A 17615-nucleotide genomic window follows, 5' to 3' on the forward strand; every position below is an offset into this window, starting at 1 on the left:
TCTCAGTAATCTAACATTCCCTAAGGTAATCTAACATTCCATGAACCAAACGGTTTAATGCGGAAGTTATCTGACATTCCCTGGGAAAGTTACATAACCTGAACCAAACATAGGAATCTAATATTACCAAACAAATATAACATTGGTTATCTTATATAACCTGAACCAAACGCCCCCTTAGAAGTTTATAAAAGAAATTTTAGGAGATGTAAATATACTTGGTAATTATTGACACGATCCGTTAACACAAAACGAAATCGGATATAAAAATAACGGGTTAGTGTTAGCCTTAACGTGTCTCGGGTCAATGGATTTCCCCGTTATGTTTCATGGCTTAATGAGTCAACCCGTTAAACCTATAAAGAACCCGTTAATATTATCGTGTTAACCCGTTTACACAAACATTTTTATAACTCGCTAAAACCATTATTATTTAGGTAATGCCATTTTTTAAAATAAAATTTATTAAATAGGTAATGAAAAAGTGCTGTGAATCTTGAATGCAATATATATTTTAAACTTCTACTTATTTTAGAATAGATATTACCGAACCAATTAATTAAGTTATTTAATGAAAATAAATAACGAAATAAAAGGCATAAAAAATAAATCAAGTACACCGGAATTGATCACACAGTTCATAGCACTTCTCCTACGTCTGCAGGGCAACTCACGTCTGCCCAATCCACTAGATGTTCACCGAGGTGTTTTACAAGGGGTAAGTACATAAGGCGATCAGCCACTACTACCACTACAACCTTCCTAACATCCCGCACAAGATTGGTACGTGCATGTCGTGACAATCTTTAAGAGATGCTTCAGCTGACCCAGGTATAGACAATGTAGCTCAGTAGAAATTCCACATAAAATATTGTAATACAACATTACTAAGAATATAGCAATGTATAGACTTTCCTTTCTCTCAAATTGGCATTTCTCATTTCGTCCCTTTCCATAATGAGAAGCCTTCCTTTTAGCAACATTTACTTCAACAGCTTAATCCACGTTAATAGCTTGCCATTTGATTTGAAGAATCATAGCCACTCATTTAATTCAGAAGTCCTCATAATAAGCATCCACCAAAAAGTTCTGCTGACTTCCCTTTCACATATAACCACTCATTATGACCCAAACAATTAAATACCTTATGATAGGAAATGGTCCAAAGAGCTTAGCCTAACTTTTTTGAAATCAAAACTTATATTAGGCCATCAAAATAACACGAAATACAACTAGGAGGGATCACATCCCAAGTAAAATAAAATAAAATAAATTAGCCAACATAGGTTTTAATGTGTACTAACTTTGTACACTTACAAATGTTACAATCTCCCCCTTTGACAATTTATTTGGCAAAAACACTATAGCATCTTATACTTTGGGCAAACAAGAGAAATAAATTAATTTTATTAAAAGCCCTTAGTATGTGTGCTAGACAATAACCTAAGATAAAATAAGTAATTACCAAAGCTCTGTTTGGACCATATTCCATCCAAGGAACCAAAGTAGAAATAACCAAGCAAGCTGTATTGATAAAGAGTCCAGAAGCATGCCAATTTTCAGGAGGTAATTATAACTTAGACAATCCACATATATACTGAAGAACCCAGAAGATTCAAGACAAAAAAGAGATAGAAAAGCTAAATAAAAGCAATTCTTCCAAAAATAATGAGAGATTACCAAATGAGAACAGTATACCAGAGGCACCGTTGCAGCAGTCACAAACACCAATACATCAACCATTTATTAACTACTACACCCATTTTCTTAATTCCCCCTTATTTCAACAAAAGGTTATCAAAATTCCAAAAATCCAAAATTCCAAAATTCCAACCGTTTTATCAAAACTCCCCCTTAATCCGTACTCCCCTTTAATCCAACCGTACTCCCCTTTAATCCAACCATACTCCCCCTTTTTACCAATAAATTGATAAAGATGAACATCATAGCGGATTGAATCTGACGGAGTACCCGATTAGACTGAACCTGCACAAAAAAATTAGAAACGAAAACATGCAAAACTTGATAACAATTCAGCAAATAACACACACACACACACACACACACACACACACACACACACACACACACACACACACATATATATATATATATATATATATATATATATATATATATATATATATATATATATATATATATATATATATATATAATTAATAAATAAATAAATAAGTATATATATCCTTTGTTTGTTTTTTAAATTTTAAATAGTTCATTCTGCTTAGTTTTTTTTAAGGGTGAAATGCTTAGTAAGATAATAATAAAAAAAAATTAAAATTAAAATATACACATGGCATTCTAATTAGCAAATTAAAAACTTTTTAGTAACTTGTTAAAAAGGCTAATTGTACTTTTTTTTTTTTAAATTCATGGATCAATTTGGAGCTTATTCAAGTTTGATGACTTAATTGCTATCTCCAAATAGTTTAATGGCCTATTTGTACCTTTTCCCTAACAAAATTTAACAGATTCTACCTAGCTAAGTGACAATCTAGCCTCCGATCATCCTCACATTTGATTGGATCAAGTGGCGGGTGGGGAGAGATAATCACGAGCCATATAGGAGTTTTGCATATTAAAGGTTCTACCACCATATCAGACTATGACCCCAAATATATATATATTGTTGTTGATAATAAACGTAACCTTGGCAATGGCTGCAAGGAGACAAACTTTCAATTCCAACTGATAAAAAATAGTTATTGAAACAAGTTGATAAGGTTAAAAATTAAAATAATACTCCGTACTTTCTAAATTTATTTGGCCCACGCCGGTGCATCACAATTTACACACAATATCACAACACCAATCATCCTTCTGAACCCCAACCCTAAAGCCCCCACACCCCGATCCGACAGAGTATTTGGGAGGATGTAAATTATGGTAACTCAACTATCACAACAGCAATCATTATTGCATGGACCGTGGTCCAAAAAACACATAAAGTATATTCTTTTAACTCATAAAATACATTATTATAACACATATATAAAATACATTATCTTACTCCAGAAATTTTATTATTCTGACAACATAAAGTACATTATACATTATTTTAACTAATAAAATACATTATTCTAACTCATATCTTACCCTAGAAATTTCATTATTCTAACACATAAAGTACATTATTCTAACACATATAGTACATTATTCAATTCTAACTCATAAAATACATTATTTTACTCCAAAATATTTATTATTTTAACATGCGCGCGCAAATAAAGAATTTTTTTTTTAACATCAAAACAACGTCAATTTGGAGCTGTGTGGACCGTAATTTGTCTCAGAAGACTTTCATGGCCAAACTCCAAGTTTAAGGAGGCTTAATGTACCGTGACAAGATTACCATGTAAAGAGTTAAATGGATTTATCTTGGATGACATGGATTAAGCATAGTTACGTTGTATCTTGTTTGGTAAGTTAGTTCAATATTAGTGAGATTATGTGTAAATGATGAAAATGAGTAATGTTATACACCCCCGCTTCTTAAATTTTTCTTCCTAACTTAATAATACAAAGGAAGGGTGGAATCTCGGAGAACAAAAAAAAATTAGTCACTAGGACAAAAGAGATCCCTAAACAGTCTTTTTGAACTCGCTCCGCAAGCTCGTCATTAGCACAACAATTCAAAAGGAACAATTCATAGTCCGGTGCGTAATTCTTCACGAGCTAATCCGCCACATGATTTTGTTTATTAGACACCCTATATATATATATATATATATATATATATATATATATATATATATATATATACTTTTTTCATACGGAGTATCATTAATAAAAATAATCTTAGCATATAGCACTCTATTTACTCTCTTAGTCTTTGAATAAAAAACAAGCACTCAAATTTTACCTTATTGAAACACATTTCGTAATTTACCTCATTTCACTCTTTGGAATCATTAGGTTTAGAGTTGAAATCTATATAACGTTAAGATGTATGTGACTGTGAACAGTAAAGAAGATTCCAATAAAGCTCCACTACTGAACACGTATCATCAAAGCATTATTATTTTAACATTGTCCAAATAACTAACTAATATCACGGTTATTTGTACTTATTTGAGAAATAACGACATTCACGTGCATAACCGGAAGCTACTAAAATTCCCTGAATCTTATCATACATTCATTGACCTAGACACCTTCATAAATTAATCAAATGAATCTTAATTTACTAGAGTCTTATCCGCCACCTCAATAATGACAAATTATATCGTGTGCCTTGGTCCAAAATGAAGTTTTTTTATTTTAAGTGTCAAGTAGTACATTATATTTAATAACATCATCATGTACTATATTCATACTATTTGGTCAATATGTCCATAAACCTAAATCTTAATGTCCATCAATACTAAACTAAGTGTGCATTATATGTATTTCTATTCACTTTATATTAGGTTCATAATATCGATTCTATATGTTTATAAAAATAAAGTTTAATGTACATAGACATTTTATAACAAACGCACCATGTTTAATAACATTCTTCAAATACTATATTCATAATATTTGTTCTATATATCCATAAACCTAAACCTTACTACGTATAAACACTAAACTAAATATACATCATATGATTTACATTCATCCTATAGTAATTAAGTTCATAATGTTCCTTCTATATGACCATAAAAACAAAACTAAATGTACGTAAACATTACACTAAAATAATGACTTTATGTGCTTATAGATTTATTTTTTTTTAAAATGTAATATATATATATATATATATATATATATATATATATATATATATATATATATATATATATATATATATATATATATATATATATATATATATATACACACACACACACACACACACACACACATATACATATCAATATGTTTGTCATTTAAAAGATCTAATTACCAATGACATTGTAGTCTGGTGACATGAAGTGGCTCTTCCAAATGGGAGGTCATAGGTTCGATCTACAGTAGGGGCGGTATTGACTCGTGCAATTATGAACACATACTACATTATAACAGAATCAGTAGTAATCTAATTAAAGCTTTTTAATATAATGGTCCTGTTTGGTAAAATGGCTGTTAGCTGATAGCTGTTTGCTGTTAGCTGATTGTGTTAATTAGAGGGTATAAATAGTTGATAACATTAGCTGATTGTATAAAATTGTTTGGTAAATTAGCTGTTAGCTGATAGCTGTTTGGTATAATTTCTTTTCTCAAAAAGCTAATTGAAAAAGTTGCTAGGAGTAGCTTTTTTAATTTTAGCCTTTTGTAGTTGCAAAAAGCTAATTAACCAAACATTTATATTGATATTTTAACTAAATCAAACAATTAATAGTGGTCAAATAAGCCAAAATTGACCTATAGGCCAATTTTTTACCAAACAGGGCCAATATATTTTTATGCACTAACTTTATTTGTACAAAAAGAAAAAGATAAAAATAAATTTAAATTTTAAAAAATATATAAAGTGAAAAAATAGGGAGGAGTTTGTATGCATATTGGTACATGCACCATGGTCCACGGTATAATTATTGCACGACGCAAATTATACCATGAATCAAGGTTCACCTTGCATTGGGGACTATGATCTAAAATGACATTAATATTATGTATTTGTAGTTAATATATTATATGTTTGCAATTAATAAATTATGTATTTGTAAATAAATTGAAGGCACATAATATGTTAAATACAAACACATAATATGTTAACTGCACATATATTATATGTTGTTAATATATTATGTATCTATAGTTTACATATGTGTCTTCAATTTATTTACAAAAACATAATATGTTAACTACAGACATATAATTTTTGAACCAGAATTAATGTTAGGTAAATCCTAGTTTATGGTATAACAATGGTAAACACGACTAGTGTTGTATTAAATGACTATATACTAATCTTATTGTAATGTAATTAGGTTAAGTGGATAAAGATTAAAGAATTGTATTGTAACTAAGAGATCCTAGGGGTCAAGGTTTTTACTAAGGAAAAAAGGGGTGCATGTGCTCGTATGGGGCAACTCAGTTGGTACTTATGTGGTAGGTTATGGGCAAGAATGCAAGATCATGATTTGATAGTGGCAACATGAGAGTTACATCTAATATGGTGAATTTCTTGTGGGTATTAGACATTAGTCCTTCTACTTAAGGCCTTAAGGGATCACTAAGGGGGGTGTATTCAAAGAAAATAGAATTTAAATAGAGAGAGAAAACATTCAAAGTTGGTAGAAAGAAAATTTTGAAATCTTGGAGCTGATGGTTGGATTTCAACTTTTTATATTTGAGAAGGAAAAGTCTACAAAAGTTCATAACTTTTGAATACCACATGATTTTTTTTTTACCCTTTAAAAATCTTAATCAAATACCACACGACTTTTAAAGACTCTTTAAAAATATTGACTGAATACCGCTTGACTTTTAAAGACTCTCTAAAAGTTTGAATTGAATACCTCCAAACTTAAGTCTTTAAAACTCTATGAAAGTCATAATTGAATACACCCCCCTAAGTCACTATGATTTATCCTTTCAAGAAGTGACTGAATCACCGTGATTTTTCCTTCGATCATTATATCAGATGTTGAGACGGTTGAGCGTGGAATTTCACCTTTTGTGGGCAAAGAAAAAAGAAAAAAGAAGAGCTTTGGTTTAATACCTTGAATTGTAAATGCTTTCTTGGTTTCAAGGCAAGTAATAATTGAAATAAGATTGGCCCGTGAAGTTGAATAGACAAATGAATCCCATATTTCAGTTCCGCACGAAAATGTTATCACGTGCATAATAGAAGGAAGCTAAGTGCAAAACATTCACACTCCCTTGTATTGCGCTGAATGATTTTAGGAATTGAGAGCTATTTGGGCTTCATTATTTGATGAGACGTCCCATGGTTGATGGAAACTATGAAATTCCATATCCTCACAGGCAAATTATTGTGTCCATCATAGTAGTACATTTTTAATATATTAAAAGTACATTTCCTCTCATCCGGTACAGGAGGGGCAATATATATACCGTTTTAAAAATTGAAGGGCAACATTTACACCCCTAATAATTCAAGAGTGACATTGATAATTGACATATTATAGAGGGACATAAATTACAATTTTTCCAAAGAATAATGAAATTTACAAAGAGTTTCGAAGATCATTAGACTTGTCCAAAAATTTAACTCTTGTACTAGTTTCTTATGCAATGCCAATCCATACTATGTTCATTGAACACTAAAGCACTAATGCATACTGTTTTCATAGAATAAGGTAACAAAAGCTACTTTGTAAGTTTGTATTATGTTGCCACTAGAAGTCTTAGCTCCAATCTATAATTTATATCACTATCTCTTAATATATCATATTAAGTACTATACAATCATTCATAGTATCCAACTGCAGCCATTTTTTATCTATATAAACGACCACAACCACCTTCACAAAACACAACCCAAAGATAGCAATTATATATTCCCTTGCATTCCAAAAGCTATTGTAACTACCCACACTCATAATTATGAGGCCTAATAAAAACAACATAATACTTACCATTTTCATTACCTTAATTCTGTGCTCTTTAGAACGTGCAATGTGCTCTACAGAAGGGACACGCCAGAGGCACAGAAAAATTTCCAGACCTCTTGCTTCATACAAAGGTGAACTTGAAAGAAGCGAAGTCCCCTCACATGCAGAAGAGGGTTACAATCTACGAGCAGAGTCTACTGCAACAGCACCGGAACAAGGTGTGAGTTCTCCCACTTTCAATGTATTAGCCTATGGTGCTAAAGGTGACGGGAAAGCAGACGACACCAAAGTAAGTTTTGTGTGAAATACGTACCTCCTTTTTCCCAGAATGTTCAACTCATATAGTTAATTGAATTCACCATATCCATACCAGGCGTTCGAACAAGCATGGCAAGCTGCTTGTAAACGGGAGGGATCCACAATGCTGGTACCATCAGGATCTGTGTTCCTTGTCAAACCCATCTCATTCTCAGGACCAAACTGTCAACCGCACATAGCCTTCCAGGTAAAACGCTTGGCATTCAACGCCAAAACTTTGCCATCTGGTTGCATGGGTTCATAAATGAAGTTATAAATAATGGTGAATACATTAAACTATTAATCCCCACAACTTTTGCAGCTGGATGGGAAAATCATTGCTCCGACTGGCTCTGAATCATGGGGATCAGGTCTACTTCAATGGCTCGAGTTCACAAAGCTCGTAGGGATAACAATACGAGGTCGGGGAACCATAGATGGGCAGGGATCAGTCTGGTGGAATAACTCCCCAATGGACAATCTAGTAGACCAAAACCTTCCAAAGACCAAACCAACAGTTAGTATATCTGATAAACCCTCATACTATATTTCACTATAACATTGGATAAAATTCAATTCAATACTTTTTAAATCTATATGCAGGCACTTCGATTTTATGGAAGCACCGAGGTTACAGTAACAGGGATCACTATCCAAAACAGCCCACAAACACACCTCAAGTTTGACAGTTGCACAGGGGTCCAGGTTTTCAATTTAAGTGTTTCATCCCCAGGTGACAGCCCCAACACAGATGGAATTCACCTACAGAACTCCAAGGATGTTGCCATTCACAGCACAAATCTTGCTTGTGGTAATTGAGATGATTAAATTCATGATGCCTCTGATCAAATATTCATGAAAATACATTTTTATTACATAGAGTACTAAAAATATTTAGGAAAAGAAGAAAAAAAAAAATTTAGAATAGGTTCATTGACTTATGAGGAAGAGTATAAAAGCACATCAACCAGTTAAAAAATCATAAAAACTTTGGGCGATTGAAAGGAATTGCATACTCCTAACAATAAACACAATCACACATAAGATTACCTGCCAATACAATCACTTTAAATAGCATGACAGGACTGAGACCAGTTAGTGCATCAAAAACCATGTATAGATGTATCAGATAAATATTAGTCAACTTAAACAAGGAAGCACTAATAAAATTCAATGAAATATAAGTTTATTATCCACATTAATAGCAAGTTTTGCACCAATTGACATTCAATCACATACTGAACACATTTTATAGGAGATGACTGTATTTCCATACAAAGTGGATGCACAGCTGTCTACATACATAATGTGAACTGTGGACCTGGCCATGGAATTAGCATAGGAGGGCTTGGAAAGGGTGACACTAAAGCCTGTGTTTCAAACATCACTGTCAGTGACTCAATACTGCAAAACACAATGACTGGTGTAAGAATAAAGACATGGCAGGTACAACAAACTTCTTTTAATTTAAATCCTCTAAATCTCTTCCAACCTATTAGTATCTGTCAATCACAATAAATCTCTCTTAAGATACTGATTGTTGTTGTAATAAACCACAGGGTGGATCAGGCATGGTCCAAGGTATCATGTTCTCTAATATTCAAGTTTATGGAGTTGAGACACCTATCATGATTGATCAATTTTATTGTGATGGAGGCAAATGCCATAACCAAACATCAGCAGTAGCAGTGGCAGATATATCGTACCAGTTCATAAAAGGAACATATACGTCAAAACCCGTCCATTTTGCTTGTAGTGACTCCTTGCCCTGCACAGGTGTAACATTGGCAACAGTAGAGCTGAATCCATTACCAGGAAAGCAAGTTTATGATCCATTCTGCTGGGAAACTTATGGAGAACTGAAAACAAGCACTACACCAAGAATAGATTGTTTAAGGACAACCACGCAACCACAGAAGATTGTTGATTCTTGTTGACAAAGAAAATAAAACAATCTCCTATATATCCCAAGGCATATAAATTATAACAGTCACTACCAGCATAAAAATATGAAATTTATATTTCTATATTCTTAAATGGTTGGTATATAGCATTCTTGTCAGAGATGTTTGGACAAAGAAAATTCAGTGTATACTGAACCAAAACCCTCCTTAAAGTTAGATTACACAAATAGTGAGAATATCCACTTGAAAATATGGCAAATAATATCTACGATATGTATGACAGAATTGTTTAATCCCCTTTACAGAGGTAAGAATTCAGGTGCATGTGAACAATTATTATATCAAGTCACCAGAGAAGAGCTTAGGTAACCAATGACAACTTACAACAGCAGGATTGCGACCACAGCAAGTTCCATTTGGTAAAAACTAAACAAGTCATGGTGCTGCATTACTTGAGACAGATAAAAACAAAGAATAACTGGACCCCAAAAAAAAAACTGCTATTTTGAACTCAGCAGGTTCAACGAGGTAGGCGAATAGATTATTACAACATAAATGGAGAGAGAAGGTGAATGACTTCCTCTTCAATAAGACTATACCAATATTTAGGAAATTATTACTCCATGTTGAAATGCTATCAATGGACTATCCCAAGAGAGAGAATACATTGCAGTCATATAAGTAAAACACTAAATGTTGCAAAGTTAACAATTGTCTTTGCAGATCATGTCACAATAAGGTAATTATTATTATTATTACAGCAATACATCAGACAAAATATTTCCAATCAGAGTATCAATGACTCAAAAAAGAAAAAAAAAACATCATAGAGCAACAAAAATTAATAAGGGTATAATGAACCAATAGCTCACAAAGTGCACGAACACTTGTATTAAAACTTGTACTTCACCCAATAATGTTAACTTGATATATAAAAAGTAAAAGTTTCACATGTTGGTACAATAAAAAACCTAGGGATTCTAGACAAGAAAATTCTCTAATATTCCAAAACTGCAGCAACTCACAATTTCCAGTGTTCTTCATGATTTTCCAAATCCAACACCAGCCTGCCTTCTTTTGCGGGTATTTATCCGGGTATTTATCCTTTCAGGGCTTGGCAGCCCAGTGCTGTCCTCATATTTCTTTTCCAAAGCCTGGTAATGCCAGAAACAATGATAAGCAAACTAATTTTCAAAATTTCAATAGACTTGATAAAATCTTGTATTGATGTCACATCCAAGTTTCAAGAACATCAAAATACAATATAAAACGTTAGAAGAATAGATAACTGTATAATTGATGTACCAACCTCTAAATTTTCCCGCACAGTGTCTAGGACTTCATCAGACATTCGGTCAAAGAAAAGAATTCCCTGCACAATCATTAATAGTACATAGTCAAGGGCAGTCATGGCAATCTAAATATGATGTTTTAGCCTGCAAAGTGCACTAGTATTAGAAGAAGAGAAAAACACTTCAGAAATCATAAAACAACTTAAACAATCACCTAACCCTACATTCACAAAAGGGGTGAACGAGTGGGTGGAGCATGATTCTTGTACTAGAAGGTCATGCATTTGATTCTTTCCAACACATTCTCGGTCGAGCCAGTCACACAGGGTCTTCCTAGTGCGGTTTACCTCTCATATGTGGTTTGCAGACTAATACACACAGGAGTGGGGTTATCCAATGCACACCCTCGGGTTGTGGCTATGGATTACCCTCGTTGCCCCAAAAAAATATAAAAGGAATATGTCTTTGTGCATCTAAATTAGAATGAAAACAGGATCATAGCTTTTGAATGAGAGTTCTAATTTTCTAAATAATGTAAGGCTCCATTTGGACAAACAACTTAAAAGTTCTTCTGATATGCACTGAACAATAAGTTCCATGAAATAAGCTTAAAAGAGCTTAAATAAGTTCAGCATTTCAACTGACTTATGTATAAATGTTTTTCAGCTTTACGTTTAAAGATACTTGAAATATAGCTTATAGAAATAAGCTCAAAACAGCTTTTTGAAATCCACACACTCTTTTTGTAAGCATATCCAAACACAGTAGCAAAGAAATCTATGTCCTTAACAGTAGTAGGTAAGCCCAAATAAGATGAAAATAAGCTCATCCAAATTGAGCCTAAGTTTGAGAAATATCAGTTGAAATAATAATACAGCAAACTTCCTAAAGAAGCACCTGCAAATGATCATATTCATGCTGGAAGACCCGTGCAGGAAGCCTTGTCAATCCAACTGTAAACCTTGCCCCATTTATATCCTGTGCATCTACGTTCACAGAATCTGGTCTCTGGAATTGAAAATATGGACAACCCAGTCCGTCAAAATTCACGTTAACGAAGAACATTTAAGTACATTCAGCAGTTCATGAATCTAGTGTTGAAGCAGCTTATGGGCAGATTCATACTAGCTATTTGCAATTATTCAAGGGATATAAGCTTTAGCTTGGTAAGCTAAATCCTTTTCTAGAGTTTGAATCCATCCTATCCCCTCTGATATATAAAAAATAATTCCAATGGTTGGAAAATTAGGCATTAAACCATTAAGCAGCCATTGAAAGGTTGAAAGCAATATACCTATCAGGTAATCAAGAGCAAGTGCGACATAAATTCAAAGAAAATTAAATTGAAAGGACATCCTTCATCTGACAAAATGTAAGTGCCAAATAAACCCTAAAGTGTAGGATACAGAGCATACAAGGAGTCATATTGCATGTTCCAGACATGAAGCTAGACACTAATGTAATGAAAAATAGCCAATTTCCATAGGGAGCACAGGTTGAAAATACTATACCCACCAGGTAATAAGGAGCAAGTCAGTCATAAATAACAAAATGTAAGTGTCAAATAAACCCAAGACTATAGGATACAGAACATACATGGAGGTCTGTTGAATTTTTTTGACGTGAAGCTAGATCCTAATGTAATGAAAAATAGCCAATTTCCATAGGGAACACTAACAAGGTACTTGATTTTATTCTGTTGACCTATTTTTCTTTCCAGAAAGATTGTTACAGAGGGAAAATGCACATGCATGTGATTGCTAGATATGACACAGAAGTTCATGTTCCAAGCAAGAAAAGCTCCATCCTTTCATGCAAGCAGCTTAAAATTGGAATTCTTTGTGGAGCTTGCTAATAAGAGAATGAGGAAAGAAAATGAGTAATCATCATGCATCCAACCAATAATGAGTTTAAGGTCAATAGTAGGGAAAGATTAGAAAATCATTAGTATAGATAATTGTATTAATACCTCTACATCAGCATAAATCCCAGGAAAAGATAAGCAACCTTCATTATATGGCAGCACCTTTCTGGAATATCTGGTGACCCGTGGATTTACAAGAACAATTTCCTCTCCTTCACCCCGCTCACCAACCGGATTAAATACCATAAGCTGAACATTAATTCCAACCTGCGGTGCTGACAGCCCAATGCCATCAGTTCTGCAAAATAGGGTATGAACAAAGAACTTCAATGAGGGAAAAAAAAAAATATTCAAACCACTCCAAATCATGAGCATTCACGCCTAACAATCTTGCTATCAATCTTCCTAACTCCAGAGACTGATTAGGAAGGCCACAAAACTCACCTATACATTACATCGAACATTTCATCTACTAGCTTCTTCAAATTATCATCAAACGTTCCAATTCTTTTGTTCTTTGCTCTAAGTATAGGATCCGGATATTCTACAATTTTCAGAGGCCCCTCAAAACACAAATCGGCCACTAACCACAAAATAAAAATAAATAAATAAATAATCAGTCAATAGAACTAAAGTTGTGCATTGAAATTTTCGAAAAAGTAGAAAAAAGAGGTTTTTACGAGATGCAAGTTCATCCTTGATGACTTTATTCGAAGATAAGCTTCGCCTAGCCTGCGCTCGAACGGCGAGCGGTGAAGGTTTATTACGGCTTATGGAATGGAAGGGACGGCCAGTTGACATGAGCCGGCGGGAATGGAAACAGCTATCGAAGAGCAGAGAATACCGACGAGCCAGCGAGGGAAGAAGAGATTGAAACGATGAGTGGAGCATAGTCGCACCCGCCATCGCCACATGAAAGAGGGAAACGGAGCAATAATCTTGTAACTTAACGGTGTACCAAAAACAAAATCATAAAGAATATAACGTTATCCATAGAACAAATACGAATTTTGGTTCATATTAGTAAAATAGCTGTTTCTATTTACATGTTTAATTCTTACTAATTTTTATCATTATTATTTTAGTGCTAAATATATTTTTAATATATTAAATGTACATTATTTATGTATTGAATGAACATTATACAAAATAATGTACTTTCAGTACTCAAATAATGTACTTTACCTAAATACCATATACATTATTAATATATTAAAAGTACATTATTTGTGTATTAAATGTACTTTTAAAAAAAAAACTATTAATACATTATTTTATAACATACAAAATATAGTTCACACAACTTATGTAGCCATGGTCCACACAATAATGATTGGATCTTAGAGTTCAAATTTCTTTATTCATACTCAAATAATAATAATAATAATAATAATAATAATATTATTATTATTATTATTATTATTATTATTATTGCTCGATACTTTATGCCCAAAAGACGATAAATTATTCTGTGGATCCGGGTCTAAAAAATTTATATATTGAATATTTACAATTTACATACTGATGTTCACAATTCACGTATTGAATGTTCACACGTTTATATATTAAATATTCACAATTATACTTTTTTTAGTAGGATGACTCAATTACACTTTTATGTATAATTCGGTGACTAATTTGAACCATTCTCCTATGATTTTTATAATAATTGGTTTAATCTAAAAACATATCACAATCGAATAACATTGTATTGTTGTATTTCGCTCCCTTTAGCCCGTAGCACTCCTCGGTGAAACAGATTTATCCATATGAAACAAAGTGTAAAGTAAAGCAACAAAATTAGAGGGAAAGACGAGGTAACATATCAAATATATTATCTTCAAAACCACTTCATATGTACAAATGATTCAATATACTCCCTATATAATATAGGAAAATGATCAAATAGACTTTTAAACTTTACGCCAAAAATTAATTAGGCACCTAAACTTTTAAAAAGTACAATTAAACCTTCAAACATGTTATTTTTTGTCAAATAAATAAAATTTACCGGTGACTAAACCGGTTACGGTAAAATTACATGGTTGACCATATATTTGCCGTTGACCGGCGAAATCTTACCGGAAAACATTGTCATCGACCAAAAGGTCAACCATGTGGATTTTTTGTTTTTAGCACCCACCACCCACTATCATCCAAAAAAACTTATCCATACAAGATGTATCATAATATACACGAGCCAGATTAAAATTGTCATCCCTAAAGAGAATAACTATCCGTTGTTATGCCGTGGACCATGGTCCGAAAACGACGTCTTTCTTTAAGTAAAGAAACGGTTGACGTTATATTTTAACAAATCCCGTTTTTTTGTGTGCTTATAACAAAACAAAACTACAGTGTATCTAAAATTAAACTGAAGAATTTGTCTCGCATATATTATCAAATGAAACTGTAATTGAATTGAAATGATACATTAGTTGTGTTGAAATGAAATTGCAATATGTATAAAAAGAAACTGAATAACATGTCTCACATATTGAGTGTATATTTTCAAATGAAACTGTAGTTATATCAAAATGATATTTTAGTTGCATTGTAATGAAACTACAGTATATATAAAATGAAACTAAATAACAATTTCACATACTTGAGTGTATATTGTCTAATGAAACCGTAGTTGAATTAGAATTATAATTTAGTAGTATTGTAATAAGACTACAATGAGTATAAAATGAAATTCAATAATATGTCTCATTGTAATAAGACTATTGCATGTATAATGTCGAATTAAACTGTACTTGAAACAAAATGAAACTTTAATTGTGTTGGAATAAAACTACAATGTGTATAAAAAATAAAATTGAATATGTTGTATTAATCGAGATAATTACACAAAACATGTGCTTTTTTTTTTTTTTCTTAAAAGAAACGGTACTGTTTTGGACCATGTTCACACAATCACATAGATGTGTGGACCATGGTAGTCAGTAAAATTTGCCAAAAACTATGGGGGAAGAGTGACGCGCTTAACATACATACTTATTAACGTATGGGCTACCTTTTTCGATTTTGCTAGTTGTAATTAACTGACAAACTCACACAGAGTGATTGTGCAGACTGAAATATAATTCCATTTTGAAGTAACAAACTTACATGGCTTATGGAGTCTTCGATTGTCATTTCCCGCAGTCACGTGAAATTTTTTGCTGCCTGCTCGTACAACATATATTCAATGCCCTTCAACATTTCTTCATTAATTTATGTAAATGTTAGATTTTAGCACCAATAATATTTGGAAATGAACTAATAATCGTGAGACCAATAATGAAAAAATTAATAGTCAGAAACTAAATGTGAAAATGATTCAATAGTCCAAAAGTGAAAATAACTCATTTGTATTTACACTATTATTGCAATTATAAATATTTATACATTTTCAAGACGACAACTAGTCAAATGATGAAATATTTTTCTTTTCCTATTCAAGTGCGAGCCATTCATATGTATCATCTAGATCTCTAAATACAAGAACACTTTATACACAAAATGTTAAGCATATATATATATATATATATATATATATATATATATATACACACACACACACACACACACAAATTTGCAATACACTATCCGTTTAATCTTTTAGTTGAGATGTACATATGTTTTAATTTTGTTAGGTTTGAATCTTTGCGCCACCCAGTAAAAAGAGGCTATGGTTCACGTATTGATCGATAATAGCAGGGACCACATGCTTCAATTCAAATGATATAATTTGTAATTCTGTAAAATTAAAAATCATTAGTTTAATACTTTTATCATATGTACCGAAAAAAGTCAGAAGTTAGCTGCCCAATTCAAATAATATAATGCTAATTAAAACCATTCATTTCCTTAATACATACAATGTAGGCATGTAGCTAGACTTTTCTATATTCATTTTTTGTCCATTACAATAGTACCAAGAAAAATAAATTGAAACCCGTGAATTGGCTATGATACCAGGTGTTAGAATCAATTAATTACGCCAAAAGTTATAGTTTTTAACAAAAAACGCAACTTGTTAGACTTAACCCTTCAGACCTTTGCTCAACAATACCCATCCGCCACATTCATTTTCGAGAGATAAGATGTTAAACTTGGTCTTTCAGGCCTCTGCCCAACTGCTCCCAACATATACAATTTGTACTTCAAAACCCTTAATTGAAACTAGATAGCATATGTAATCAAGAGTATATCAAAATTTCCTAATTGCCCTTTAATTGCATTGAGGTGGAATTTCAGTGAAAGAAACCCTTCCAAACCCCAAATGACCAACCTGATACAAGTCTAACCAAACCTCCTCGGAATCAAACCTTGCACTAAAATTGTCTTTTCCCATTTGTTCTCGAATCCCAAACACCGACACGGACGATCCCATTCCCGATGTCTCGTCTTCCACGCTTCCCATTCTCGGAATCCCGTCGCTCCGGCGACTGCATATCCGCCGAGAACCGCCGCCGTTTCTCTTCTTCCTCTTCAGCCATTTCCGGCCCAGCGTCCACGGGACCTTGAACAATGCCAGGACCAGGATGTCCACCACCGCGCAGGGGCAGCAACACACCGCCACGCAGTCGGCGATCATCCCCGCCGTGCATGACTTGCACGCCTTCCCCGTGCACACGATCTCATCTCCGCCGCCGTCATCTCCGCTGCGGTGGTGGTTCTTTCTTGGAACTACGGCGGCGGCGTTGCTGGTCCCATCGTCGTCTCTCCCACGTGAAACTACCAT

The 17615-nt window shown here is 33.1% G+C and overlaps 3 protein-coding genes and 1 long non-coding RNA gene across 5 annotated transcripts; 2 read left to right on the forward strand and 2 right to left on the reverse strand.

The window, feature by feature from the left end:
- Window positions 1-7382: 7382 nt before the first annotated feature.
- LOC109158316 (polygalacturonase At1g48100) lies at window positions 7383-9869 on the forward strand. The gene is made up of 6 exons (XM_019306242.1): window positions 7383-7815; window positions 7900-8031; window positions 8146-8340; window positions 8427-8634; window positions 9079-9269; window positions 9383-9869. The coding sequence occupies exons 1-6, from the start codon at window positions 7519-7521 to the stop codon at window positions 9758-9760; spliced, it is 1401 nt and encodes a 466-aa protein (XP_019161787.1). The 5' UTR covers window positions 7383-7518; the 3' UTR covers window positions 9761-9869.
- Window positions 9870-10456: 587 nt separating this feature from the next.
- Window positions 10457-13870, reverse strand: LOC109158317 (peptide deformylase 1B, chloroplastic). Of its 2 annotated transcripts, none has more exons than XR_002050364.1 (6): window positions 13564-13870; window positions 13328-13466; window positions 12989-13181; window positions 11917-12055; window positions 11037-11099; window positions 10457-10881 (listed from the first exon to the last, which is right to left on the reverse strand). XR_002050364.1 is itself a non-coding variant. In XM_019306243.1 (6 exons), the coding sequence occupies exons 1-6, from the start codon at window positions 13787-13789 to the stop codon at window positions 10768-10770; spliced, it is 846 nt and encodes a 281-aa protein (XP_019161788.1). In that variant the 5' UTR covers window positions 13790-13869; the 3' UTR covers window positions 10583-10767. The 2 variants fall into 2 exon arrangements, 1 of the variants encoding a protein (XP_019161788.1); XM_019306243.1 differs by having other exon boundaries at window positions 10583-10881; window positions 11917-12027; window positions 13564-13869.
- On the forward strand, window positions 11106-11927 carry LOC109158318. Its single transcript, XR_002050365.1, has 3 exons — window positions 11106-11407; window positions 11686-11691; window positions 11844-11927. It is a non-coding gene; the product is annotated as an uncharacterized LOC109158318 (long non-coding RNA).
- A 3232-nt stretch (window positions 13871-17102) lies between the features above and the next one.
- LOC109158090 lies at window positions 17103-17615 on the reverse strand. Its single transcript, XM_019305911.1, has one exon. The coding sequence runs from the start codon at window positions 17613-17615 to the stop codon at window positions 17103-17105; it is 513 nt and encodes a 170-aa protein (XP_019161456.1).

This window comes from Ipomoea nil, unplaced genomic scaffold, assembly GCF_001879475.1.
Source record: "Ipomoea nil cultivar Tokyo-kokei standard unplaced genomic scaffold, Asagao_1.1 scaffold2805, whole genome shotgun sequence".
Lineage (NCBI taxonomy): Eukaryota > Viridiplantae > Streptophyta > Magnoliopsida > Solanales > Convolvulaceae > Ipomoea > Ipomoea nil.

What these genes read in the sequence shown, in the direction of transcription:
- LOC109158316 (XM_019306242.1), top strand. Translation starts at nt 7,519, where the DNA reads ATGAGGCCTAATAAAAACAACATAATACTTACCATTTTCATTACCTTA. An exon ending in CAGCACAAATCTTGCTTGTG is followed by an intron (nt 8,635 to 9,078) that starts GTAATTGAGATG and finishes CACATTTTATAG; the next exon opens with GAGATGACTGTATTTCCATA. An exon ending in TAAGAATAAAGACATGGCAG is followed by an intron (nt 9,270 to 9,382) that starts GTACAACAAACT and finishes AATAAACCACAG; the next exon opens with GGTGGATCAGGCATGGTCCA.
- LOC109158317 (XM_019306243.1), bottom strand. Translation starts at nt 13,789, where the DNA reads ATGGCGGGTGCGACTATGCTCCACTCATCGTTTCAATCTCTTCTTCCC. An exon ending in ATGTTCGATGTAATGTATAG is followed by an intron (nt 13,182 to 13,327) that starts GTGAGTTTTGTG and finishes CCTATTTTGCAG; the next exon opens with AACTGATGGCATTGGGCTGT. An exon ending in GGATTTATGCTGATGTAGAG is followed by an intron (nt 12,028 to 12,988) that starts GTATTAATACAA and finishes TTTCAATTCCAG; the next exon opens with AGACCAGATTCTGTGAACGT.
- LOC109158090 (XM_019305911.1), bottom strand. Translation starts at nt 17,615, where the DNA reads ATGGTAGTTTCACGTGGGAGAGACGACGATGGGACCAGCAACGCCGCC.